This window comes from Lycorma delicatula, chromosome 12 (assembly GCF_047948215.1).
Source record: "Lycorma delicatula isolate Av1 chromosome 12, ASM4794821v1, whole genome shotgun sequence".
Taxonomy (NCBI): domain Eukaryota; kingdom Metazoa; phylum Arthropoda; class Insecta; order Hemiptera; family Fulgoridae; genus Lycorma; species Lycorma delicatula.
The window spans coordinates 74,055,291-74,080,427 of record NC_134466.1 but is presented as its reverse complement, the minus strand read 5'-3'; the positions used below and the strand labels follow the sequence as shown (position 1 = coordinate 74,080,427).

General features: G+C 30.6%; 1 protein-coding gene across 1 annotated transcript; it reads left to right on the top strand.

Moving 5' to 3' along the window:
* The first annotated feature begins 2,165 nt into the window (after positions 1 to 2,165).
* Positions 2,166 to 16,374, top strand: LOC142333089 (uncharacterized). The gene is made up of 4 exons (XM_075379925.1): positions 2,166 to 2,347; positions 3,615 to 3,737; positions 8,457 to 8,609; positions 15,263 to 16,374. Exons 1-4 carry the CDS (start codon positions 2,212 to 2,214, stop codon positions 15,511 to 15,513), a joined length of 663 nt encoding a protein of 220 aa, XP_075236040.1. The 5' UTR covers positions 2,166 to 2,211; the 3' UTR covers positions 15,514 to 16,374.
* The last annotated feature ends 8,763 nt before the right edge of the window (positions 16,375 to 25,137 follow it).

The window sequence follows — 25,137 nt, the reverse complement described above, 5'->3', positions numbered from 1 at the left end:
ACACTGGGGCATTTAATACCACAACAATTTTTTATTTCTATTCCAGTTAGTTTAGTGACAGGAAAATTTAGGCTCCCATATAAATTCAGTTGGTATCACTGCCTACAACTAGCAACCTTTGTTAGTGTCAGTCTTGCTTTCATTGTGTGATCATGTTCCTTTGTGTTTGCTTTGTAGTGTATAACACCCTAGTGTGTATGTTGTGTAAGCACTTTTTATTAGTGTATTTCAGTTCATTTTAGTTTAATATTTGTTATTACTGTTTTAAAACACGGATTTAGGAAGTGATGCTATTAGACAGCTTCTGTTAGACAGTTGCATTGATGATGGAGAGTGTTGATAATCTATTTGGGGGGATGATGAAGACCATGACTTTATTTATGAAGAAACTAATTTATCTGATGAAAACGTAGACCCAGAACCACAATATTTGCCACAACAGAAAATTGAGCTAGTTGTTCCAGTGTCACTTGAAAGAGTTAGAAATATGGCTGCCCATATTGGCAAGAATGGACACCACTGAGTATGAAGGAACTCAAGTGGAGAGGCCGTCCAACTTCCAAGAAATTTAATGATCAACTTACTTGGTGCCAAATGGGAGCTACAAATGTAAATAACCTTTTCTCAGCATGGCATTTACTTATTGACAAAATTGTGGAAGAAACTGCTTTCTTCCAAATAACAAATCTAGACAAACAAATCAAGAAATAGATAGTAAAGTTGAAAACATTTTAATAAAACAAAGCTATCAGAATAATACATATAAAAATGAAATTTTGACATTTCTTGGTTTGCTTTATTTATCTGGGATACAGAGTTCCTCACAAATTTAGAAGAACTTGGGTCTGCTTCTTTTGGATCCTCTATTTACTACGCCTCTCAACAGATTCTGATTTCTAGGAACTTGTTTAACATTTTAATGACAAAGAAACTAGGCAGGCTAGGAGAACAACCGATAGATTTGCATAAATTCGTGCTATTTTTGAAAAAAATTGTTAAAGATTCTAAAGCCATTACACTCTCTCCGAATTAGTCACAATGGAATTTATGGGGAGATGCCCATTCAGACTTTATACGCGAAGCAAGTCCGACGAATACAGGCTGAATATAATGATGAATGTTTCATAAACATTCTATATGCTGAATGCAATACCTTACATAGGGAAGTTCAAGCGTCCTAATAAGGAACCGCTGCCGTCTTTTTATGTAACAAGTTTGACTGAACCGATCCATGGTAGAAATTGAAAGGTAACTATAGATAATTGATTCAGTTCTATTCCATTGTTCCGTCAAATGCTACAAGATAAAAAGTTAACAATGGTAGGAACTCTGAGATCCAGTAAGCTTGAAATTCCACCATATTTTATCGCTAAAAAGTACTTCATATTTTGCATTTGACAGTGATACGATGAGTCGTACTCCCCGAGGAATAACAAGAACGTTTTGTTGTTGTCTTCTATGTATATGTTTAAAGAAATTGACGAAATTTCTACGAAACCTTTTGTTATAGTATCCTGTAACTCAACAAAACGAGGGGGAGAGACTCATTTGACCATTTATGCACTCGTACACGGTTTGTAGTAGAGCTAAACGTTGGCCATGTATGTGGTATAGGATCATGAACCAGAGTGGTATAAATCCCATGATACTGTATAACTTGAATTTGAAAAACATAAAGATGATAAGAAGGAAGTTTTTAATGGAGTTATCTCTGTCAGTGATAAAACCGTTTCTGCAAGCCAAACTTCAAGTCCAATCACTCAGACGCAGCATCCGTTCTTCAATTTGTGAAATTCTGGGACTGCAAAATAGTCAAGTGCCACTAGCAGAGGCAGGAAATGCATTTTTTTTAAAAATGCAATAACTTTTAATTATTAAAACCAATTTTCATAAACAATAATTAACCAAAGCATTTTGTTACAATTCATCATCTGTATTTGTGTAACAAAACACGCTAATTGGGCTACTATAAAAATTTAGATATATTAATAAGAAAATCTTCACAACATATCCTCATCTTTTACAGCTTGATATTTTCTCTACATATTCCTCTGTTTGTGTTAATGTTATTCTGTAACTTATTTATCCTTTATAAATGTTACCATTTAAACATCGAATTAACAACCAATAGCAAAATTAACGAAGTGCATTGTGGGAAACTTCAGCTGTAGCATGCGTTAGTAGTGTAAACAATAATAAAGTTATTTGAATATGGGCAAATCACGAAATGGGAAAATTGCTACTGGCCTTACTTTAGCTGGGGGTTTCTTTGTAATTATCGCTTTTTTTACACCAGACTGGCTTGTTACGGATGGAAAACTACCGAAACCAAAATTTGAAAAATTAGGTGAGTTGAATCATCAGGGCGTGTCATAACAGCTTTCATTTCTTCCAGTTTTACGAAATGTTTTTGTATAAAAAAAATGAACTAGCTGTAAAATTTTAAAGTATTATTTAATAACTGACGTTTTTATACAATATGTTACAAATGATTGAATTAGTGTTCTTGTTCTGTTATTGGTAATTGGAGGTTAAGTCATTTAAACTAATTTTTTGTTTGTAAACGTCTTCTGCGAAAGGCGGTTGTCAAAATTGAATTCCCAAAAGGGTGCTTGTAATTGTGAGCTTCTGGATGTACTTGTCTTTGATATAAGTTTTATAGTTTCAAAGGAATGTTTTAATTTTAAATATTGTGATTGAATTTTAGTTAAAGATGTAAACAGAATCTTTCAAGTAATAGAAATAAAGAAAGTATAAAAGATATAAATTTATATTGCAGTCATTCAAATATTACTCAAATTTTTCAAAGACTATTAAAAGAATTGGAATGTGATATTTGAAATGCATTATCCAGTATAAATGACCTTTTAAATTCAATTTAATGTATTTCTCTTATTTTTAATTATCTTGATGTAAATATTACCTGTGTGCATTGAATTATGAACAATTATTGTGTAGCTGTTTTTTTTCAAGAACTAAACATTGAATTGTTACTTATCTCGGGGTTTTTTTTGTGTTAATTATATTTCTCATTGGAATGAATTTTAAAAACTGTTTGAAAATTAAAAATATAATGAGATATCATTGAAAACAATCTATAGCAATACAATAAATTTTGACTGTGATTAAAAATGAATTATATATTTTTATTGTTCAATCAAGTAGTTTTACATAAGCACCAGATGTTGTCACAATTTTTTGATAAGTATTTTTAAAATTAAACTATAAATAATTAGACCCTTTTTAGGCTTTGAATTAGGTTTTGTTGTAAATAAATAAGCCATAACATTTTTATTTAAAATAATACAAAGAAAATAAAAGTACCAATAATATATGTTATAAAAAAAACCAAAAGCATAATTTTATGCTTTTTTCTGTATTTTTAAAATATTTTCAAATGATTTTGAAAAGCTAAGTTCAATCTCAAACTACTGCAATTAGAAAGTTAATGTTAGGTATGTGAATTGAAAAAGATTGATTTGTAGTCTAGTCTGAAAGTTGTACACTAATTATACTGATTTATTTTATTTATTCTTTTGCATTATAGTATTTATCACTTATTACTTTACATATTGTACAAGATTATTTATTTTTATTATCTTATTACTTTACAGGTCTTTGGGTTGTTTGTTTTAATGGAATGACAGATACCAGACACTGGTATGAGACTGAATTTTGCAGTTGTTGGTGGGTATTTGAAGAAGAATTTTATATAATACATGATCTACTTTTACCAGGTAAGTTAAACTATTTTTTTCCCAGTAATATTTATTGCTCAATTTTATGGTGTTCATATTTTTTATGTAGGCCTATTTATATTCTTTATTAATCTGAACTTAAATTTAACTCATTATCTGTCTCAGTTCATGAATGTCTAGAAGATGTTATTGCATTGAATATTTCTTTGTTATAAATACTGAATGTTACATGTGGTATGTAGAATGTTTTGTGATTATTATACAATTCTGATTAAACTAGTAGGAAAGCAGCCTTCTTGATTAATATTCCTGACACCACACCAAAGTCTGAGTTTAATCTTGTATGAAAAAAATTCCATGTTAAGAAATTCTGCATGATGTAAAATAAATACCAGGACAATACAGTTATTATTTTACAGGTAAAATAATTTATAGGTGTATAAAAAAAATAAAATCCAGATATTATTTATTTAAGTGAAGGTTTTTGTATGTGGCTATATTTGTAGCTTTTACAAATTCCATTTTCATATTAAAAAATAAGTCTAGTGAACAGATAATAATTTTTAATACAAAATTGTTATATTAAATTTAAAAAAATTTCAAAAGAAACAGTCCTAATATTTTTAACTGCAGAGAGAATTAAGAATAAATTCCTGTGCTTCAGTCATATCTAAGGTAGAATGCGGCTGTACAATAACATAGGTTATTGTTTTTTAAAATAACTATAACTTAGTACATTAACAATTCTTAAAACAATGCTAAAGTGAAAATAAAACACATAGCAAAGCTAAATATGAAAATCAGTACTTCAGCTGGTGTGGTGTCCTGGTTGAATGTATCTGCATCAAACTTGTTTAGTAAATAAGACTTTCAAAAAATTACACAGTACTTTAATGTGTTTTTGGTTCAATGGTAGTTTGTTATTAAAAGAACATATTTTAGTCATTTTTAAAGGTGTTGTATGACTAAAAAAATTTCATTTATTTTGAGTATTATGAATTTTATTTGTGGTTAAAGCTATTTAGAATATTTAAGAAGAAAAAAATCATTTGAGAGATATGTAATAAATAGAATAAGGACATCATTATTTTTGAAAATTTCATTATATGTAAAATAAATCTAGTACAGTACAGTAATTATTGCCTATCTTCTGAATGGGTGGGCACTTCCATACTAGATATGATACTATTTGGAGTCGATGTACGGAGTGACGTTCAATAATTAAAGAGACAGATTAATGTAGAAATGAAACTCCCCCTATGGTTTGTAGGAGGAGTATGTATTGAGGAAGTGTGAGCAGCACTAAATGGTTTTTAGTGCTTAGAAAACTACGATGATGATGCTCACAGTTACCCTGCAGCGAAAGCCGTGGGTGAAAATTGGGTAGGGGGAGAAATATCAAGTATGCCAAGACTTAGAAGCTTTGGGGTGCTGTGATTGACGAAGAAGATAGTATAAGGAGCATGTGACACAGGTCGGTGGATGAGCGTTGGACGCATTTAATAAAATAAGAAAAGAACTAACTACAACTGGGGACTGGATTTCCTGATGCCAAGAATTTTATACGAAGGCTTAGTGGAAGGAATAATGTTATATGGAGCGTTGATATGGGCACACAGGACAGTCTTGGTGCATTCTATGAAGATCCCATTGAAATTGCAGAGGTTGATCCTTCTTATAGCAATCGGAAGGTATCGAAACTATCTCGGGTGATGCGGTGTGAAGCCACTCAATATCACAGTTAAAGAACGTAAGATCAGAGAGCTGAGAAAATCTGGTATGTGTAAAGACGAAAAATTGCTGTGGCAGGGCGAGAGAAGAATTGTAGATGAAGGCTTTGCAGAATAGTAAGACAGATGGAATACCACACCGAAAGGAAGATACACATGTACGATTTTCCCAGATGTTCAAGAAAGATACCAGAGGGACTGGCTTACTACACGGTGCAGGCATTATCAGAGAACAGGAATTTTAACAGTAGACTCAGTGGGTTTGGACTAGTGCCAAGTCCGGACTGTGTTGTCTATGGAGCGGAAGAGACTGTTGATTATGTGAATCTTATGAAGAAGAAAGAGACGACAGTTCATGCCACAGCTCCATTGAAATAAATGTAAGATTTAAGCTAGAAGGTATATATGTTGTATGTAGTGTAGCTTATAGTAAGTTTATTGAATTTGTTAAAGAGATCCTGATTAAAAAAGAAAATATCAGGATCTAAAGAAGAAAGAAGAGGGCACAACTCTGAAGATGTCCTTTTTCAAAGGAAGATTTCTGAGACACGTCCAAAGATTGTAGGCATATTAGGTTTAGGAGATTATAGGTTTAGAAAGTTAGGGATAAGACAGCTGTAGTATAATGTAGACAAATAGTGTAGTAGTAGTAGTAGTAGTACAGTACAGCATATAGTACAGTAGTTAAAATAAATGAAAGCTGTAGCAAAATTAGTAAAGAATGTGCCGAAAAAAAAATGGACCCGGTATGTGAGAAGATTGAATCGTAGATTAATTCTCATATATTAAAGGCAAAAAAAAATTGTTAATGGACCACAAAGCAAGTTAGGAAGTATCAGAAGAATGAAGAAAAGAAGGAATTGGCCAGACGTTAAGAAGAAATTAAGGAAAACACAAGAAGACACTTGATGTCTTAATAGAGAGTTTATAAGAAGGCAAAATTTCAGCACAATACCATGCGTTAAAATACCCGAGGAGGCCAGAGAATCAGCTGCTGATTTTGTACTGCAAATCAGCTGAGGTTTCGAGAAAGGCTGAGGGGAGACATCTTTGTCCAATACTAAGTGCAGTGTTGTACAATGTGTGAGGGCTTTAGGGACTGTTGGCAAAAGCCATTGGCTTAGAAGCAGCAGGAATACTACCAGAATAGTCCATTGTGGGAGCCTCTATACATCATTAAAGATGCAGAGGTAGGGTGGACTACTGTGGTACCGACTCTAAAAGAAATCGGGGTCAGCTTATGTCTACCACTACTGACTACTGCCACTTGGGTCTTCTCCGGCGAAAGCTGAAGCCCGATCTCCTACAGGCGCAAACAATCATTTTTATTGCCTTGTTCCCAGTGTCCAACACTGTGCGTTCCAACTTCGCTATCACCACGAGTGCAAAGTCATCAGTGAATCTGGTAAGGACTGCCCCAAAGAGAAGCACGGTGGATAGGACTTTGTCATGCGCGATATTTCAAAGTGTTGGCCCTAACACTGAACCCTGTGGAGCACCACAACTCATCCTGATTCATATCTCTCCCTCGGCGGAAAAACCAGTCGACTATTTTTTGGAGAGATAACACTGGATTATCCGCCTTCAGTATGGACCGATGCCACAACTATTCAGTGCCCGGAATATCATTCCCCTCGGTACACTGTTGAACACGTTTTTGACCTGCCCTTGCGGAAACAAAATTGGTGTTTGCAAAGACCACCAGCTGCCTCCAGCTCTTGGTTGAGTCTGTTAATCAGCACTCCCTCAGAAACCATACTCAGGATAATTGAGCAAGCAGATTGGCTTAAATGGTGCTGGTTTGCTGCCTTGCCTCTCTTCCTTTCTAAGAAGCACAAGACGGGGGAACTTCCAGGAGTCTGAGAACCATTCCTGGGTGATGGCATAGTTGAATGCAACAACCATGCACCATGAAGAGAGTTTAACAAGCTTGACTGCCTTCCAGGGCATGCTGTCCAAGCCACGGCCCTTATTGTGCTTGATATTACAACTGGCCACCACAAGCTCTTCTGTGGTGATGAGTGGGATGTCAATAGCAGCTATTTCCTCATGGTTTGTCTCACCACAACTAAGAAACAGAGGCTCCGTGCATCTCAGTAGGGTAGCCCTATTGAGTGTGGGAAGACATCTATCAAATTTTTTGATAACAATTTTGTAATCATCTCCTCAGATATCCTTGTCGAGGGCATCCCACAGCCTCTACTTCTGCTGTTTGGTCCTGAAGATATCAAGTTCGTCCCACCAAGACTAGAGAACTGGAAGTGGGAAAAGCCCCATCTAGTGATAGATTACTTTTTAACACTTTGTCTTAAAAAAAAGTTTTCCTCAACTTTCCCACCTAAATTATTTTCCAGTTTTAAAAATCCCAGAAAAGGTTATGAAGAAGGAAAAACAATGCTCTTGAAGATGAATCATAACTTGGCAGTTAGTCAGAAGAAGAACAAGAAACTTCACCCGGTGTAGTATAGATTATTTTCTTTCAGCAGTAGAACAGCTTGAAAAAGATGTGTTCAAAGATTATGTTGGTTTAAATTATTGAGCAATAAATGAGAAATTTATTGGCCGAGATACTTTTTGCATTTGAAATTTATGTAAAACCCATGATGAGTATAGAATCAGTGATATAACAGTTAGCTGTCAAAAACCATATTTTTAATTTCATCCACCAATTATCTTATAACCCTATTTATCAACTTAACTGCTTGGTTTACTGACGAAGCTTTCAGAAGAGATATCTCCCACAATCACCCAACGTAAAATAGGATACATAGAAAGCTTCTGCCATCTGCGGCAGTACTACCAACCTAGAGGGAAAACATACTAGTTAGTATCTATTCTGATGTTTAGTTTCTGCATTCTGATTCGCTGAAAAATACAAGATGGCAGAAAACTTGCCGTATGGTCTACTGTCACTTCCACACTAGTGTTATATAGATTATTTTACTAAAAATAAATTTTTTTATTATGAAAGATTTTTACACCTGAAGTTATTTGTAATTACACTAATTTATAATAATCTTTTTTACAGGTTTCTTTGTTGCTACACAGTTCTTTTTCACATTATGTTTTGCATTGTTGATATTTTCAACTATTTGCATACTGTTCTACTTGTGCAGCAGTAAACACAATGATCACTTCATTAAATTACTTAGAATACTTGGAAGTTGTGTCATTGCTGCAGGTAAAATTAATTTTTTTTTAATTATACTTGTTTTAAATAGTTTATTTTAATTAGCTGAACACTGTTGATTTTTAATAGTATTTAATATTATATGGAGTATATGCTGACAAAACATTATAAGGTCTGAATTACATAGAAGTAAGGTTATTTGTTCTCTATCTTGTGAACGCAGTATTTTTGTAATTTACAAGTTGTTTCGATTATCTTTAGTGGACTGTGAATAAGAAACACCGATACATATAAAAAATTATGAATATAATACATCTTGTGATGATACAATAAGATTGAATTTTACACGTTGGTGACTAGACCATATAGTATGATTGCATATCACGCACTAACAATTAAAAAAATCAAACCTATGCTTAATAAAAAAAAAATACAAATTATATAAAAAAATAAGAATAGCTAATATTCTGTATCACACGGTGTGCCAGACAGCAGCGCTGCCCGAACGTACCACCCACCAGAAATCTGTATGATTTCTTAAACTTCAGAGCATTAACTGAATGTAAAATAACAAACAAACAATAATCAATAAATTAAACAATAATAAAGAACGACTCGGTTACTGTTGGGTAATGGAAATATCCTGGCAATGGATCTTTTACCAGTCCCTGTTGGTATACAAATTGTAGCTACTTGAACAAGGTTGTCTGGTCCAGGATGTATGTCATAATAACACCTAGTTTCCACTGCAGTGATGGCGTGTTATTATCTTTTAATAATACCAGAGTTCCAGGAGGAAGCGATGGATGCTCAGCTCTCCATTTGGAACATTGTCGTAGTCGAGATAGATAATCAGAGGACCATCGGTACCAGATGGTTTGAATACTTTGCCAAACTAACTGCCATCTGTTAAGCCTGTTGAAAGGTACGTCAGTTACATTAGGATTAGGTAGAGAAGTAAGAGGACCACCAGTTAAGAAGCATCCTGGAGTTAGAGATTGGGGATCAGAGGAATAGGAGGATAATGTACAAAGAGGGCGAGAATTAAGGTAAGCTTCTATCTGTGTCAGTATAGTAATGAGTTCCTCAAAGGTCATAGCTAAATCTCCTACCACCCGTCTTAAATGATATTTCATTGACTTCATCACGGCTTCCCGTAATCCTCTGAAGTGTGGTGAATTTGGCAGAATAAAGTGTCATTGAATTCCTTTCCGGACAAAAAGGTTGCTATTTTTCTTCTTATGTTCTCACTATTTAAAATTTTGTACATTGAATGAAGTGAATTATTGACTCTGACGAATCATCCCGTATCACTGTATAGGTTAGAACATAGACCTCTTCTCAAGACAAATTTTCTTAATGAAGCTATAAATGGATTGGTAGATAAATCGCTGACTAACTCTATTTGTATAGCCTCTATTGTTTAGGTAGATAGGCAAACAAATAACATAACATTCTATCCTAATGTTTGAGCACTGCTCACCTTGACATATTAATAAAGGTCCTGCATAGTCTATTAGTGAATGGTTTGTAAATAATTTCCTTGGACATTTAGGCAGTTGTCCCATTAATTGTTGTGATTGTTTTCCTTGAATCAAAAACATGACAGATGTTTGTTTAATGCTTTTACTATTGATTATCCAATATTTCTCATGAAGTTTAGATTGGAGTAATTGAGGTCCTGCATGCAAAAGCTTAAGATGTTTATTCTCGATTATTAACTTAGATTTAGGTGGAAGAATAATAAGATGCTTATTGCCAAAATTCAAATCAGATAATTGCAATCTTCCTCTCACCCTTAGACAACCATTTCTGTCTATGAATGTATACAACAAATATAGTTTGCTTATTTTAGATACATATGAATTTATTTCCTATTTTTGAAAATGAATATTTTGAGTCTGTATAATACATTACATTAAAAGAAATTCCTTCTCTTCAATAGATAAACATGCTTATAATTAATTTTATTTTGATTATTGTTTAAATTTTTAATAAATCTCATACAATAACATAATGCATTTATCATCTTTGGCAATGATTCATTATGAAGTTCATTTAAACAATCCGATGATTCAAAATTAATTTCTTGAGCGGTTTTCTTATTCCAATTTTTCATTTGCTGGCCTAACCAAAAAGGACCTTTCCACTATAACTGATTTTTTTGTAATTTGATTGCACTCATTCCTCGAGAAAGTATATCTGAAGGATTTTCTTTAGAATAAACATATCCTCATTTACAGTTTTCAGTAAATCAAATCCAGCTTGTTTAAGGATCGAAATAATTTCACCTTGTAATTGTACCGCTTCATTTAAATTATCCCAACTAGTTTGTAAATCATCCATGTAAAAATCTCTGGAGACTTATTTCAGAAGCCTTTGGAAATTATTCTGAATTTTCATTAGCTAATTGAATTATACATCTTTTTGCAAGGAATGAAGCAGATGCAGTTCCGCAGGTGACAGTGTTCAATTGATAGTGTTTGATTTCTTCATCGCTTGAGCTTTGCCACAAAATCCATTGAATGTCATAGTCTTTCTGGTCAACACGCACTTGGTACAGCTTCGCAACATCTGCAGTAATTCATAAACATGTGTTCTAAACCGTAAACAATTGATATTAAATCTTGTTAGACAACAGGTCCTCTCATCAAGGTATCATTGAGTGATATTCCATTTTCCACCGTGGAAGACGCGTCAAAAACTACTTGTGTTTTTGTTGTAGTGCTATTTTCTTTAAGCACCACATGATGTGGTAGATAGTATGGATTCTTGATATCACTGCTACATGTTGAATAATCCTTTTTGTATTGATAGTGGAATCATCTGCATATGACCAAGTTGAAGGTATTAATTCATAAAATTGTTGTAATCGGTTCTTAAAGTACTGGCTTTGTTCAATTTTCTCTCTAAAGCCAGGAATCTATGTTGGGCATTGTTAATAGAGTTGCCTAGAGGAACATGCTTCGGAATTCTTGGTAATTGCACAATGTATCTTCCATCTTCAGCTCTCTTCAGGTTTTCTAAAAAGTACTGTTCACATTAATTTTCTTCCTTGGTGCGAGTTTTAGTGGCAATCTCTTCTAATTCCCAAAACTTTTCTTCAGTTGGTTTTGAATATTCATTTCACAATTGACTAATAATGTTATACAAGGAGGTTTTCTTTCTGCAATTGTGGACGGTAACCTTCCAGCAATTATCCAACCTAATTTAGCTTCTTGAATAACTGGAATGTTTTCACTTTTTTTGACTTGACCCTTTTTAATTAAATGTAAGTATAATTCAGATCCAACCGACATGTCTGCATTACCGGGTGTATTAAAATTGTTATCTGCAAGCGCCACAAACTTCAGAAATTTCCACGTGCAGTGGGCATCAAACTTGTAATACATGGTAGAACAAAACATTTAGTAGAAGTAGAATAATTCTCTTAGTTGGAGTACAATTCAGTAATTACACTATATTTTATCATAGTGGAAACATTATTTATTTTGGAGATCGGTAAAACTTCTTGTAGTTTTTGTCTTAACCATTTTTTCGGTAATAAAATTAGCCTGAGAGCTGGCATCAAGTAACATTGGCAAAATTGTAATCGATTGTTCAAATTTTTAACCCTAACAGCCATAGCATGTAAAATCTGAGTTACATTTTGAATTTTTAAACTACAATAATTGCTACTTCCATTTGTATTAAAATTAAGAGCGTTGTTTTCATCAGTGCATCTGTTGTCAATTTCATTTTTGCCCTTAGAATTATTTTCAGTAGAGTCAATTTCAAATTTTTGCTTTTCCTGTAAAATTGGTGTTCTTGCTTACAATATTTACAATGAGAGTTGTAACAATCCTTAACAATTTGATTGTCATTAAGGCAATAAAGCATAGCTTTTGCTTTTTGACAAATGATATTTTACCCCCAGCAGGTAACTTAAGAAAATTTCCATATTTATACAATATGTGAGATTGTTTGCAATATGGGCATTGCAAATTAGTTGTAATAGTATATAAGCATGCGCCTGATATTTATTTTTATCTCGCTTCGATTGATTAGAATGTTTCAAAGACGAGAAAGACTCAAAGTATTTCTGCTGTGGCTTTCTTTGAGATAGCAGAGCTTTCTAACATTTATGTTCATTTTTCAAGAAAAACAATAAATTCATCGATAGATGGAAAAGAATTAATTGTCAAAATTGATTCCCAAGATCATACAGTTGTTTGATCTAAGCATTCTGCAAATAATTGAATTAATATAAATTCTGCATAGTTCGTATCGATTTTTAATGCCTTTAAAGCATTTATATTACAAGAAATTGTATCAATAAAATTAGCCAAGCCGGTGGCAGATTGTTTCGGAATACTCTGTATATCCAGTATTTTACAAGCATGTTTTGGTGCTATGAGACATTTGTTTGCATATCTAGCTTTAAGTAACCTCCATGCAACCATATAATTGTCAAGTGATAGATTTTTAATTAACTGATGAACAGATTCTGTCAAGGATGACAATAAATAATGAAATTTTTGGACTAATATTAACGTATCATTGTTATGAACAATTGCGCAGAAAAACTCACTAAAGGCTAATCAATTCTCATATGAACCATTAAATTTCGGTAAGTCAGATTGAAGAAGAGTGATAGATTGATCTCATAGTACTGTTTTTAAGCGAATTTGACGAATTTGAGGGCAATGACCCTTCATGGTTAGAATTTAATATTCTTTGCTTTTTTGCATAAAGATTATGGAATATGTTTGTTTTCCATTTCTTCCCCTACCTGCTTCTTCATTTTCAGCATTATATTCTAAAAATGTTTGGACCTCATCATATTTATGCCAGGTTGAGATTAAACGATAAAGTTAGGAATACTTAGGTTGTATTAGTAGACTTGGAATACATAATAGTAATCTGCGTATAGGATACAAAGTCAATAAATTGGTAATTAAGACCAAAATATTGATGGAGATAAACAGGCATTAACAGTATAAGTATTATTGCTTAGATAGGCAGTCAGCTTAACCACATTGGAATCCAAGACGTCTGGTGATAATGAAGATACAAATTTCATTTATGAATTGCAGTCAGCATACAGCTAATTTTTGTTGATAGCGTACGATTCATAAAAAAGGCAGCACCAGTTAATTAAAAACACACTTTCACTTTTACACCTTTTGGTTTGTTCTTATGAGTAAGTAGAATTGTATACATTGATTGCTTTGTGACGCCATCATGCTTTAACAATGTTACATTATGCCCATAGTTATAAAATTTAGTCGATTTTACTATGTATTAAATTCCAAAAATCCAGCCTAGAGGACCAAATTTATGTTTTGTTTATGCTTAATGGACTGTGAATAACAAATACTGATTCGTATAAACAATTATAAATTTAATACATCTTGTGATGATACAATAACATTGAATTTTACACATTTGGTGACTAGGCCGTATAGTATGATTGCATATCATATACTAACAATTAAAAAAATCAAACATATACTTAATAAAATAAAAAATATATATATAAAAAAGAAGAAAGGCTAATATTTTATATCATATGGTGTGCCAGACAGCAGCGCTGTCCGAGCACAAGTTGTGGATAAATTGTAATTAAAGATTTTGGGGTACAAGAATTAAAGTTAATAAAATTTACAACAATACTTGTACTGTATAAAACAAACAATAGTTTTATTATTTTTTTACTTTTCCAGATAGTAAATAAAATTTTATACCTGGAGGAACACCAGGCAGTTAGGCTTGTTTATAATTTATATATGTTTATAAAATTCACTTAAATTGTAAAAATCATTGAAATCTACAATTCTGAAACAAGATATAGTAGTTAATTAACTCAAGAATACATACCAAAAACGCTTTTAAGCTTTCACAACTACATCATGAAGCAGTTGTTATCTTAAAAAGATTTACATATGTTAAAAGGATTTAAGTCATTTAAATCTAAATTTCAGGAAGTTTTGATACAGAATATGATAATTTTGTGCCTGTTTTCACTTATCAAAAATAGAAATTATTAATTATTTAAAACTTAGTCAATGAAGGAATAAAATCAGGCACAAAATTGTTAGAGTACATAATTACTTGCTTTTCTTTAACTCACAATGGTTTTTTTTTCATGTTTGTCCTTAAATCTTGTATCCTTAATTTAATATACTTTCTGACATTGCCGATTGATAAAATTTTATACGGTTACTAAGGTTGGATGACAATACAATATTCCACCATTACTTTTGTAAATATCCCCCCCCCCCTACAGGGGTTTATTAAGGGTGCGGGTGTAATAATTTAACATACTTACTGACATTGCCTAATGATGAAATTTTACACGGTTACTAAGGTCAGGTGACAATACAGAATTTTGATGTAATTTTAACATCAGAAAATTAATTTTTGTTTGTAATAAATATTTAATTAATATGCTTGTGTGAAAAGAAAAAATAAATAAAAGGTATTATGTTAAAACTAGTAATTTAAGAAATTTAGGTTTTAAAAAGTGTGAAAAAAAAATTCATCATATTCATTCTTTGATTTGTAAAATCAATTTACTATTTTGAAAAATTATGTATCCATTGTAACTTAACTACATCCACATCTGAGTTTAGTTAATATTATTTAAATCCACCTTTGTTAATATTATTTAAATAATATATGTTATTTATAAATAATAAATATACATTCTTTTTTTTTTGTAGCTGTATCTGGAACCATTGCTTTAATAATATTTGGATACAATGGAGATGGCCGTGTGTGGATGCCTAATTGGGAACATAATGATATCGGTTACTCATATGCACTGGGTGTTATTGGTGTTATATGTTCTTATATTTCCGGTACACTGTACTTTGTGGAAGCCAGAGCACATAAAATAAAACGTAGGCGCTCATTAAGAGGTGAATCTGCATATCATATGGAACAAAGAAAGTCTTCCCATACGCCTATTTAAGTAAATTGTTTAATTATTATTATTTTTTTATTTAGTAATACTAAAGTTATATATTTTTACTTTATACTTTAGTAATACATTTATTCTATTTCTGTGTTATATTTAAGAAGTAGTGCGAGTGATTTTATTTATTATTATTTTTTTTACATTTGGAATAAACTTGCACCATAAGTTGTTTAATTATTTTTAGTTGTGTGTTAAGTACTGTCTATCTGAAGAGAATTTTGTGGTTAAAGGAGTGCTTTGTTATCGATTAAAAGTTAATCGTATGATTTTACTTTGTTTTTCTTCCTCAGTGTTTTTGCAGTATTTTTGCAAAATCGGTTAACATCATTAAGAATAGCCTTATATGACACACCCCTTTTCCTTTGTCAATATATTCTGGTGCACAGTATACTTAGATTTTGACATTTTGTTTTTAGTAGCAGTGCTTTTTGCTTAATAGTATCAATTAATTTTTCTAAACAGTAAAATACAAGTAAGATCTTATTCTACTGAATTATTCTTTATTTTCAGAAGCACCTTTAATCATCAGAAAATAAAAAATAAATTAAAAATGTTGTTTACACACACGTACTTTAAAAAAAAAATTAATATCTTTTAGTATATTATATATAGAAGGTGAGTTCCTTGATTTAAATAATGTTTAGTATTATATATATTCAGATGACATACTTTCTGAATTCACTTTTCCCAGTATTCTGCTTTTTTAGAACTTGTACTTGTATGTTTAGTCCTGAAATAAGCATTCCAAAGGTAAACAATGAAATACTAACATGTTTCATTACAATGTTAGTACTAATATTTAATAAAATACTAACATGAAGTAAATAGTAAATGTAAATCGCATTACTAAGGTAAAAGTGAAAATATTTTATTATGTAAATTTTATTTTATGAATGACTATTATTTGTAGAAAATTATTTCTTGATGTCTGTAGCACCTCACTCTGTATGATTGTTATTGAAAAACATTGTTTGCATGAATTTAATGTAATTTTATACGTGTTGTTTATTTATTTTCTGATGAATGTTATTAATTCACAAGTACTTTTATTCCAAATGTTTAACAAATCGAATAGTAATAATTATTACTTTAAAATACCAATAAATATTGAATTTATTTTTTATCGTGCAAATAATATTAATAAAGTGCTTTTAATATTTATAATTTTTTATCAACATATTTTTGTTCTAATGAATTTTTTTATGTTTTTTATTATGATTGATGTATGCTTTTGTTATGTATACTTTTTTAATGTTTTACAATTATTTGAATGAAAATTTGGTAATCTCAACTTAATTTTTTACAAATACTTTTATATGTAGTTTATAAAAATATTTGTTACCATTGGTATTATTCAGAATCAAAGATCAGAACGTTAGAAAAGGAATCTGAAATTTCTGGAGAACAAGATTTACTATATTTCACGGACAGATCTTTTCATATGTTTATTCAGGTCGCTCATAATTATTTTCGTATACCCATTCCTGAAAGTTGATAATTCCTTTGTGATCTCTTCTTATTTCATTAATAGATAATCACGGTAATGTCAGCCTTGCACTTTGGCTCTGTCTATTAGGCTAAGAATAAGAAGGCAGTAGGTATTGGGAGCAACTTTTTTCTTATCTCTACATCACTAGTTTTTTGTAGTAAAGACATGTAGAATTACTAAGTGATCTCACACACTCCTGAAACTATTCTGTTACCTCTCTTCACAACAGTATTTTGGGCAGATATTGACTAAGATAACCCGTTTTGTGACCGTTTGTATTATTCATTGTAGTTTTGAATTTTTTTAAAAGTTGTTTATATTGAAAGCATTTAATAGAATTTTGACATTGACATATCATTAGTAATAACTACCATTTTCTTCTTTTTTTATATATATGTTTTCAAAACATATCCCTTGTAAAAAATCTCATATGTTGTAGATAAGCCTTTTTTGAAATGTTACTACTGTGTTTCATATCAAAATAAATTATAGTGTGTTCACTATGTGATTGTTGTTTTTAAATCGGTTGTCAATTTGTCATAAGTAGTAATCTGTCAACATGTGTCTACATTCCTAGACAAGTAATCCAAGAAAAGAAGCTTTATTTGAGTGTCTTGTCAGTTCTGCTTATGCCAATCCAAATCTCTTTCCTATTCAGAAGTGTGTCTGTTAAAATCAATTTTCCTCTTTCTGGTATTAATTAATTTAACTCGGATACTCTTTTCAGCCGTATACGAGGTTTGAAAAAAAAGAATATGCAGAATATTTTTATTTATTCATCAATATTAATTTTGTTAAATTTTAAACTCAATATTGTTTCGCAATATTTGTTTTGTCGATATAAATTTTGTTACTCTGAAAAGTTGTTATTATCAGAGTACAACTTTCTGGAAAGTACAACTTTTCAGATATAATACATTTGTGCCAGCACTTTTTCCAATCTTCGAATCGCCTCTGGAATGCAATTTCTAATATGGTGTTACACTACACTGCTTTAGCGATTCTGTCTTTATCTCTCCAATGTTGGTAAAATGTTGTCTTCACGATTCTTTTCACCTTGGAGAATAGGAAGAAGGAACATGGTCCCAAATATGCAGCCATGTCTGGTGAATGCAGAAGCTGAGGCATCATATCAGTGTTGTTTTTGGCCAAAAATTCACAAACAAGCAGTAAAGAGTGAGCAGGTGCATTATCATGGTGCAACTGCCGTGAATTGTTTTGCCACAAATTCAGGTATTTCCTTCAGTTGCTTTACTCAAATGGTGTAGAACTTCCTGGTTGTAATCCTTATTGGCTGTGTGATAGTGATTCGGCGATTGTTCGTAGTCATTTTCTTCACTTGTTCAATATTGTCATCAATTGATGTACTGGGACATTCAGGGCACTCATCATCTTCAACATCTTCACGACCCTTTTGGAAATACTTGTAAATGCTTGTTTTGTTGATAGAAGAATCACCAAAAGCAACATTTAACATTTCCAATGTGATGCTGTACTTTTTTCCATTCTTGAATGCAAATTCTTTGTTTCATTTTTCCAGACGTTAAAAATTACAGACTATTACCATAACTCATGTGACCTTTTCACTGCCCAACAATAAATGTCCTGTTATCAAACTGTGCTCGGCAAAGCCGGAAAAGAATTATCTCCTGTAAACATATGAATTTTCTTCATTTTAATCACTGCATCGTTCCAGTAAAATATTTTATTTTGTACTGCAGTTTATCATTCACGATGGACCTTGTTACTATAAATTAGGGTTTTTTCCAAAGAGAATTAAGTTTATTGTTCAAAGTATAAGAATGGCTTATTCATTCTTTATTTTATTACTTGTATTCTTGTACATTTTATTAACCTGCAGTTGGGTAGCTTAGGTTTTATTTTATTGTTATCTATGTAATACTGTACTTACTGTAAATGATATAAAAGTTTTAATATTTTACTTTAATGCAGTTGTTCTTTGTTTATTTTTTATTTAATTTTTCATTTTGTTCCTTTTTCAAGGAATATATTAATTTAATTTTTATAAATTTATTACTTTTATTTTTTATAATTTTTTATTCATTTATTTTATATAAAGGTAGTTTGTTTTAATGTTCTCTTGTTTTATAATTTTTGTTTTTTTTTTATATTAGGTAAGAAATTATTACAAGTGTAAAAATATTCATTGCTGATTCTTTTTTTTTAATTGGTTATTACTGCTATATGATTTTCTCAAAATTCTCCTGTTGTGTTAAAGTATTGTTAAATAATTTAAATCTTTTTTTTTCATGTATATCAGTGATTAATAAGAACTGTGATGCAGAGGGATTGTATATTTGTGTTTTTATGATCCATTTGATTAAAAAATTAATTATGTTAAAGCTTATTATTTTCTGAATTTTTATTATCAGTTACAATTTATTTGAAGAAAATCTATTGGAATTATAGAAAATTATGTATACTTTTTGCCGTTTTCCTGATAATAGTATAAATTATTTTAAATAATTTTTCCAGCGATTGATATCTATGTGGTAACTATAAAAATAATTTATTCTTAGCTCTCGATATAGATAATTTTTTATTTTATTTTAATCGGGTATTATAACCACACTGTTACAATAGTGCGTGCTCCCTTGGTATATTTATTTCAGTAAACACTTGGTGAAAAGATGATCGTGAACAAAAGAAGAATTTCAGTTAAAGATAATGGAAATTTTAGCTGTCTTTATAAAAGAATAAAGTTCTTTACACTATAACCTGTGTGTAAATAAATATAATATCGTTCTGTTATGTTTTTTTACTCAAACGTAAAATAAAATTTATAGTTGAAATTAAAAATTATTTTTCTATTATTTTGTTGTTTAAAAAAAATTTGTTGGTCCGTTAAAAGATTGGTTTTTCAATTAAAAAATCTAAACAGCAATTTTTTAAAATGACTGTCTGAAATTAACTATTGGAGAAATTGTCTGAAATATTTAAATGACAGATAAAACTTGTTCTTAAGTTAACTTCAAACATAATTTTTATATAACACTCAAAAAAGTTATGAAATGTTCAGTTATTTTAGGAAAATAGTTATAAAATAAGGTAAATTTTATTCATAATTTTCTGTAACTCCCGCAGGTTTTCATTAATTAAATTTCAGCTTGTAACAATAATGCAGAAAATAATCAATTATTATTGCAATTTTTCTTTTTAAGTTTTATTTATCTCATTTTTTATATTCTTTGAAGCCGGTGTTTTCAAAGTTGTTATGCGATATAATTCTTCAAATCAAGCTTTTTCTTTCCATATTTATTTTATAATCTCAGTTTTATTGAATTTTTTTACGGAAACCAACCCAGCACATCATTACAATTTTTTCCCCGGTGAACTCTAGATGCATTAGTCGCTAATAATATCAGCAGTGAAATTTTTATACATTTATTATTAATTTGAAAAAAAATTTTAAATTATTAATTTTTTCATAAAAAATATTTCTGGGGATTTTTTATGTGAAAACTTGTTACAATTTTTTCTTTATTATACTTTATTATTTACTTTTAATTGTTTCTAATCGACATATATTTAGTTTTTTTCCATATATGTGTGTGTAGATCTGATTTTTACTGTATTATATTTTAAATGAAAGTTTTCAAGCGTATGGTTCTTAGTCTTGTTTTCATTTTATATAGTTTGATTATCATATAATTTGAAACATTCTATTCTTTTATTGGTAATTTAGTATGTAATCACTTAAAGCATTCCAAAGTATAGTTTGTCTGGTGTAAGACACTTAAGAATTTAGTTGTATAATTTTGATCATACAGGGTGTGGCAGAACCAATTAAGCGTTTTTGAAGAGTTATAAAAAAGTAATGGGGTATGTAGACAAAAAAAATGTTCTAAATTAGTCGTACAAACCATTTAAGAATAATCATTAAGTTTTGAAAATAATGTCCTCAAGATGGCAGTAGTTAGCCGCAACACACTGTTGGAGATGATCTCTGAAACCTTGTACAGCTTGTTCACACATATCGTGGGTTATGGCGTTAACCTCTAGTATAATCTGCTTCCTTTGCTTTGGTAGGGTGTGAGGGCGATTTTTAGACTCCTTTTCCTTCAGATATCCCCAAAGAAAGATATCACAAACACTCAAATCAGGTGACTGTGTGTAGGCCATTCCATATCACCCTTCAGAAAGACCAGATGTCCAGGAAAGATTTCTCTCAAAACAATGAGTGAATTTCGGGCTGTATGAGCTGTAGCTCTACCCAATCCCTCTTCTTCAACAATCTCTTTCATTCTGGAGTAGAGAAAATTTTGCAAAATTGAGACATAACATTCAGAAGTCACGGTCACTCTGTCCTCCTCAAGGAAATACGGGTTATACAGCACACCACACCATTTTTTTTTTTTAATAATTTGGATCTTATTTTCAGCCCAGTAGCAGAAATTTTGCTTATTCACCGCCTTACTGAGGTGAAAATGTGCTTTGTCACTACTGAAGAAGCTGCCTCTGGTGCAATCTGTGCAGGCATTTGCTCATACAGATTTTGGTAGTTGGCATAGTCTGCCGGCTCAATTCTTGAGATATCATTATTTCAAAGGGTTGAAAATTCAAATCAAAATGCAGAATCCTCCTCAAACTGTGATCCCCAAGACAACCGCTTGATCACTGCTCTCACCAACTGCACATTTTTTGATGTTCTGATGGACCTGTGTTGGCCATTTGTATCTCTTTTTTGTATGTTACCGGTTTCCTCAGACTGCATAACTCAGACTGAATTGTGTTCACAGTAGTAACGGCATTGTTGCATGGAATATTAAACCGTCACCTAAAAGCTCTTTGCGTTGCAACCATAGAATCGGTTATTTTCAAAATATGTGCACACGGCCAAACCATGATGTGTTCCGATCCAAACCGTGTTGGCTACTGAAATGGGTAATGGTGGAACAGAAGGAGACCACTTGCACCTGCCTACCCCCACCACCATTCAGGCATTGACCCCTACAAACCACTTAGTTGGTTCTGCTACATCCTGTACTTCAAAAGCAAATCATGTTACGTAAAAGTATTTTGTATTTTTTTCTCAGATAAATGATAAAATAATGTTAATATATTATTATATTTAGTACATAATGTTAAGTTTACATTATTAATATTAATTTTATTAATCGCGGCCCGTCGGTATTGGTGTATAATTTATTTATATAATAGTTTCCACTTACCACCAATCTTTAATAGTATGTTCGAGCGCTTTCGAATTTAATCCATTCTCAGGAACATTGATGTGTGTTATAATTATAATTATTTACTTTACATATCATTAATTATACTAATTTAACTTTTAAAAACAAAAATTATAAATATAACAATTGATCGTCAAACGATAACAATTGAGACCTTCATACTGACATGATGGATAACATTGATATTATTTTACCTTTTGATGGTAAATTGGATGATTACCAATCGATCGTCAAACGATAACAATTGAGACCTTCATACTGACACGATGGATAACATTGATATTATTTTACCTTTTGATGATGAATTTTTATATTTATAATTTTTGTTTTTAAATTCAAGTTAGTAGACTTAATGATATATGAAGTAAATAATTATAATTATAATACATCAGTGTTCCCGAAGATGGATTACTAATCCGAAAGCGCTCAAACATTTTGATATTATGATAATTTGGAGTGATTACCAGAAGTGCACTATCGTAAAAGATAATTGCAGAATAATGCATCATTGAAAGTACACAAAAGCAATATTAGTATTATTATCATGTACCCCATAACAATGTCTAAAGCAACCTTAGGTCCATTTTGTGCGAGTAATTTAAATCAAATCACCTTTTAAATTAATTTTTTTTTTTTTTTTTACAATAACTTTTTAATATTATAATACATTAAAATGTATATTATATACTTCCAATGAAAGCCTGAATGAAAATGTTTTCTTTGTTGTTTTTAAATACTTGGTAAGAATATAAAATCCTCCTCCTGAAACCTCTTCAATGTGTCAACATTGAATTGTGGGTTCTTTTAGAACTTTTGTTAAACTTTAGTAAAAGGATTTCCAAGCATTGGTAGTTCACACTGATGTAATAATTACATCTGATCTCTTATAGTCATTAGAAATTGTGTGTTATTTCAGTTTGTCGGGTAATAAATAAAAAAGAATAATTACTGAAATTCTAAAGTACTGTTGGACCGTAAGTCTTCAATGAAGACCTAAATGTATTTGGAAATCTTGATCGAACATTTGTGTATAACATTAAAACAAATGTCGTACCACTATATTTATGTTTCATGGTAAATAAGTTAGGTTAGGTACACAGGCTTGGAAAATTATCAAGTTTATACGTGCTTTTAGTATTATTTATTGCCTTACAGTAAAGCATGAATTACAGTAATTTAAAAAAAAAATAATGTGCACTTTTGACATTCCTCAGTAAGTTAAACTTAGATCTTTTTTTATGTACAAAATATTTGTAGCTTTGTAATGTTATTGAATTTATCTATTTATTAAGATTTTTTTCTATTTAAGATAAATTTTTTATTTAAATATATATGTTGTTATATTAGGAATGTATTACAGTTTTACATTTATAAATGTATTTTATTACTGATCTTTATTATATTAGTGGATATTTATGACAATTTTATTAATCGCTTGTATTTTTCACAAGTTATTTATTTATTAGTTTATAAGCGTATATAAAGGTGCCTCACACTATAATATTTTTTGTGTACTGTTGTATTTTCTTAAAATGAAAAAAGATTTTCTACTAAATACAATAGTGTAGAGCTATGTTATTACTTATTTTTTTATTCCCATATTTTCACTTATAAGTAGTTGCGTGTGCCTTATTTAAAAATTAGTTCTTGCATACAAGTAAAGATAACTTGATGATGGTTGATAACTTGACGGTTTAACATTCACTACGACTTAGACTTAACCGTTTGCTACCAATGTTATGACAACACTACCAATGTAGTGTTACTGTTTAGATGTACTAATTATTATATATTTTTCAATCATTTGTGAAAGATTTAGTTTTATTCTAGAAAATAAGAGATCCACTTTTATTTTAACATAATTGTCCTGGATTCCCCATCCAATACTCATGTCAGTGATAAACATAATGTGAACATTCTTTTCACCACATCATTTGGATAGAGTTCACAGTGATAGTCAGATTTCTAAGTCTGATTACAGATGTACAGTATAACAATAGATCAGTAGGAGAGGAGGTTTGAAAGTGTAGATTTATCCTTACAAATTATATTGTATTCAGTGATAAGATGTAATAATTATTAATTTTGACTGTTATTTTTTATTAACATTTTTTTTAAAATAAAAAAATGTTCTATTACAAGTGCAATAGAAAACAGAACACCATGTTAAACTAGCTTATGTAGTTTCACGCAGTATTTCACTTTAAATGAGCATGCATTCATTAATTCTCATGTTCAGTGTACTAGCCTTAGCAAGTCACATTGAGGAATTTTTGGTTGATTGGGAAGAGTGCTTTGTCTAATAACGTTTCACTGATTTATGTTGATATGTTTATTTATTTTTATGTACCAATTAATTTTTAATAAATCGGTAAAAAATTAGCTTTTGTAATTCAGCTGCCAATTAGTTCCTAATTGATTGATATATCAATCAATTGGAACCAATTAGGAACATATCTAGTGGTGGTATTGAATAAATGAACCAGATATTTAATAAATACGTATTTGAATATATTTTATTTTATTACAAGCTTAATACGGGTGTTATATATTTCTTTGTATCACAGAGATTAATGGAATTTTAGAACATTTTTGTAGCTATTCATTAATTTTTTTCTTTATTAGGATATGTGATTCTGGTATAAATATTCACAGAACAAGAAAAATCTAACTGCAATTAAAATAATCAATAAATAAGAAAGAAAAATAAAACACAAATACAGAATACATTGTGCAAGCTAAATCTATAAATTAAAAATAAAACATTTTTTTCTCTGAATAGGTACCTTTGAACATGTTAGATCATTTATTTATTTACAGTTGTTCGTTTTTTCTGCCCCTTCATTCTTTCTGATATCTCTTTCCTTCATTCTTACATTTGGCACACTCTGTTGTTCTTGTGTTTTAACACTGTTT